Here is a 4,803-nt window from a genome sequence, read left to right on the forward strand (position 1 = left end):
CGAGTTTGCTGGTGGGCCGAGTTGACCGTAGCCCTTTTAGGTCGCCCACTGTCATGCTATCATTTTTATTTGTCATTTTCGTCTGTTATCATGACCACAATGTTACACATATGCATGACGCGTCTTATGTGCTCGGTGACAGAACACAACCGTTGCACGTACTCCTGTTTGAATGCTATGATTTGCTATTTGAGGTGCTCTGCGCGTGCGCGTGACTCAGAGTAGGGACGGTGATGACCCCGATAGCAACTTTTAATCACAATATTTTAGGTCGCATAATCGAGATCGCAATAGGGCCAGTGCCAACGGTCCTGCACGCTTGTACCTTCGTTGTTGGCTATATTGGTGTTATTGCTTGATAACGCCGCCCGGATCTTGGCTCTCTGCCTGCTCTCCGTGGGTAATGTCGCACCCTCTGGGTAGTGCGAAGTTTGGAAAAGGTCCATGCCACTGTCAGTGAACCTCGGGGCGACATTTAATTACGTGCGTCAGTAATGAGTGCAGACATCGGGAACGCTGTGGTGGCGCGGTGGTGGCCGCAGCATACCGGTATAATCAGCGCGCCCGGCGAGCTGAGCAGGCTAAACCACAGGGTTCAGTCTGCGCCGTGGCTACTGCGCTCGACCCTACTGGGCGATGCGAGACCCCGCATTGCATCGCTGAGCGACTCCGCGAGCGCGCGCGTGCGGTATAATTAAAGCGATGCAGGTAATGATGAACTGACGCTGGCTAGCTAGCCACGTCATCGCGCGCGCGCACATAATAGATATCATCCACCACCTGATATGATGGCTCTCAAATTGAAGCACCTGCGTTTACAGCAGGTGTTGGCTCCTGTCGTCGCGAGAGTTATGAGCGTTATTACAATATATATATATATATATATAATCATATATATTTCAGAGTTAATAAGAAACATTGTCTTGACAAGATGTTTTGTCTTCTGATTAACTCGCTGATATATATATCTATATATATATATATATATATAATATAAATACATATATATTCCATATAATCGTACTCTGATATACATTCTCATCTCTTCCGTTGTACACTGTATGTATGGGCTACGGTCAACTCGGCCCACCAGCCAACTCGCACCGTGTGGCGAGTTCACTCGTCTGGAGATCGGTGAGCTCGGCTCGTGGGATGAGTTCACCCTCCTGGAGATCGGTGAGCTCGCCTCGCCGGCTAACTCGTGAGATGTTTCACACGCCCCAACGTCGAAACGTTTGCATGTAAGTTAGTACATTTGATATATACACGTGCGTGTATCAAATGTACTAACTTACATGCAAACGTTTCGACGTTGGGGCGTGTGAAACATCTCACGAGTTAGCCGGCGAGGCGAGCCCACCGATCTCCAGGAGGATGAACTCATCCCACGAGCCGAGCTCACCGATCTCCAGACGAGTGAACTCGCCACAATGCGGGTGCGAGTTGGCAGGGGGGCCGAGTTGACCGTAGACCGGATAAAAGACATCTGTTTATCATATACTGCTTTGCCCCCCCCCCCCAAAAAAAACGTTCAACTACAACACACTCTCGATACTCACCCACGTGCACGCTTAACTTGGCCAAAAACTTAATAAAAAATAAAGCTTATAGGCTTTCTAGACATAAAACAGGTTATACGAGGTAAAAGGCGCAGTACAGGTGACAGTTAGCAGTTGAGCTGCTGTACCTGCAAATGAATCAGGTTAAAACGTATCAAAATAGGAATAAATTGCACGAGGCTTGTGCTGAACGAACCGACAAGTTTCCCAGTGCTACTTAATCCTTGTGTAATTACTGTGCGACGACATAGATTACCAAGAAAGAGGATGTTGAGACATTCCCTCTGGCATACACATAAGGGTTCGAACTCTTTTTTACCCTGACAGGCAACATCAATGGTTCCCTTTGAGACGACACCAAAATCGATGAGACCGATCGAGAGACTGAGAGAGGAAGTGTGTATGTGAGAGAGGGGATCGAGAGAGGAAGAGAAATAGCGCGAGAGAGAACGCGAGAGAAAGAGAACGCGAGAGAGAGAGAACGCGAGAGAGAGAGAGAGAACGTGAGAGACAGCGAGAAATCCAGAGAGAGAGAGATAGAGAAAGGGTGCGAGAGAGGGGAGAGAGAGATATTTACACAGAGAGGTAGACAGAGGGAAGAGCACTACAGAATAGCCGTGCAGAAAAGTCAGGCGACAAAGAACAACTGAATTCCTACCTAAATGCTGTACGCTAACTTTTGATTTGTCCTTCTGTTTTGGCTGCGGCATGACGACGCACCTCTGCCGCTCGTTCGTGTCCTGCGTCTGTGGCGTGTAGACGGAGACCGCGTGTTCCCGCAGCAGCTGGGGGGCGGCTGTGGCCGAAGCGGGGCTCATGGGACCGCCGGCGAACGAGTAGAAGTGCGACAGCAGTGTCGGCGGTGCCGTCGCCACGGGCACACCGAGCATGCCGCGAGCAGGCGGCCACACGTCTGCCTCGTTCATACCTGCTGCCTGTCCTGATATATGCATCAGTCTCAACCGTATCCTCGACGATAGACGAATGATGAGCGATGTGTGCGTGTGCGTACGCGCGTACGTACGTGTGTCCGTGTGTTGTTCGTAAGTCAACTGCCACTACCAGACTGCGCCTATGAACGTATATATATGTATATATAAGTAAATATATATGTACACACGAGAACGCAGCGCCTAACGACACAGGTGAAAGGCGCTCTGGCAAATCCCAGCTTCAGTTCGTTGCTACGAATGGATTCTGTCAGCTCGCCTCGTACTCGCGTCTGTCATGCCATAGAGAGCAGCACGGCACATACAGCAACTGAACTGCCCAGCCGCAGTGACTACGTGTAAACGTAGCGGAGGCTCGAAGCCTATGTCTGTCCGTATGCACGTGTGAGCGAGTGTGCGAGAGAGAGAGAGAGAGAGAGAGCGAGTGCGGATCCGAACCGGTGCGCTGCCACGCGCTGTGCAGAATAAAACTATCCGTGGCCATGCAAGGCTGATGTCAGTGAACTGGCACCGCTAATAGCGCTGAGAACACATCCCATGATGCACTGCACGCTCCCCTGGGAGCAGTGACCGGCTATTTACTCAATCGCAGCAGTGACGCGGTCTCACCCCTTCCTGCCACATATTAATGCCCGTTGTTTGCGCGCATAGATTATCCTGATGCTCACACGCACGCGATATTATGTAGCACATATTTTATAGTACATAATAGAGTATCTCTATTATGTACTCTTGATATAATAATGCAGCCATAGTGCACGACTAGACATTTTCCGCCACCTGTAGTTATTTGTATTAAATAATAAAGACGCGCGACGCGTCGTGTGAGTCAAGGGGCGCCAAAAACATGTTTACTTATAATGTTTCATTATTTCCACTGCCTAGGTTTACGCGTCGGCAGGAATTCGGAGCAAAATTCGGGAAGCTAAGCGCAGAAGCACTTTGCTACTTCAAAAACACGCAACAAAGTCCGGTATATAATAGTAAGACGGCCTGGGGTTGCGACTTTCTAAGTGTGACGTGTCTACGATGCAAACGTCGTCTGAGGTGTTACATTATAACCAATCGCGAGTTCCGTCTTCCATCAAGGTGCGCATTCCCTATATCACGTGTGGAGCTAAGTTGAACGCATTCGCAATGAACTCTAACGAAAGCGAACTAACTACTAAAGTGAACTCGTTTCACTTTCACCAAGTATACGTTCTGCGTGTTCGTTGTTCTTAGACCTCTACCGCTGGCCCACCGAGTACGGGCCCGCCGGCAGTGCGCGCGGCGCGGAACCCGTCTCAAATTCCGGTTGAGAATTCGGTGAGCGGTGCAGGGTCACTGCACATTGTAGGGCAGTGGCACTTACGCGCAGGACTAATCAGGCTCCATAGTCCATAGCTTCTGCGATAACCGGCTATTCTTAGCAGTGCTTTACCGGAGCGCAGGGGATCGCAACAGACTGGGCTGACAGCAACGGATTACGCAATAACGCCGGGCATAATATTTATTCAGCAGACAATGGATTCACGCGCAAAAGCATGTAAAAGTGACAAAATTAATAAGCGTAGTGAAGGCATAGGTAGTGATAACGGGGCAGGCTAGAATCACGACACGCACGCGAGCGCACGCACATATCAACAATACACAGGCACACGAACGCACTCACGCATCCGGCACGCACGCTCGTATTACGTAGGCCTAGAGTCCCTTAATATATTCTTAATTAAACTATCATATGGCGCGAACGATTTGAGTTACATTTCTAGAAATCTAGATACACATAGACACATGTCTTAGCTATAATTTCTGTGAATTTGGAGTTTATTGAAGCACGATTAGTCTAATTAATTACTACGAATCATTGTATAGCGTATCCATACAGCGATGTACTTGAGCGGCAGCGGTGTACGTGGATCCATTTGGAACCAATATGGTTTCAAATTGCGAGTTGTCGCAACTATTTATATAAAGGGACTATACGTAGGCCTACCTACTATCATCTTTGAAGATGCCATCAGATTAACTATAACCGGACTACAAGTAGAGACGCTAACCGCGGAGGCAACGTTTGGAAACTATATAGGAGCAACAAACCTTGAAAGTTGGGGAAAAAATCTACGCAGGTGCATGCATGTGGTCATTCGGCGCGATATGAATTTCTCAATCAGTATAGCTCTCAGCTCATTTCTTAGCTCACCAGAAATTGACCCCAGAGATCTGTGCAGTAGTAACGAGTATGGTCGCATTAATGTCTAACTTCATCGCCGAAAATACGTTCAGTCACTGTGACAGCAGGCATGGTGATA

At 48.7% G+C, this 4,803-nt stretch overlaps 1 protein-coding gene across 1 annotated transcript in view; it reads right to left on the reverse strand.

Annotated features, from left to right (window-relative positions):
• The window catches only part of LOC106814661 (ecdysone-inducible protein E75-like), a 37,270-nt gene extending 34,292 nt beyond the window's left edge, over positions 1–2,978 (reverse strand). Inside the window, exon 1 of the mRNA XM_014819012.1 lies at positions 2,218–2,978. Coding sequence (XP_014674498.1) covers positions 2,218–2,512 — 295 coding nt within the window. The 5' untranslated portion in view covers positions 2,513–2,978. The remainder of the gene's footprint in view (positions 1–2,217) is intronic.
• Positions 2,979–4,803: the final 1,825 nt, after the last annotated feature.

The sequence above is a fragment of the Priapulus caudatus genome, unplaced genomic scaffold, assembly GCF_000485595.1.
Source record: "Priapulus caudatus unplaced genomic scaffold, Priapulus_caudatus-5.0.1 Scaffold27, whole genome shotgun sequence".
Lineage (NCBI taxonomy): Eukaryota > Metazoa > Priapulida > Priapulimorpha > Priapulimorphida > Priapulidae > Priapulus > Priapulus caudatus.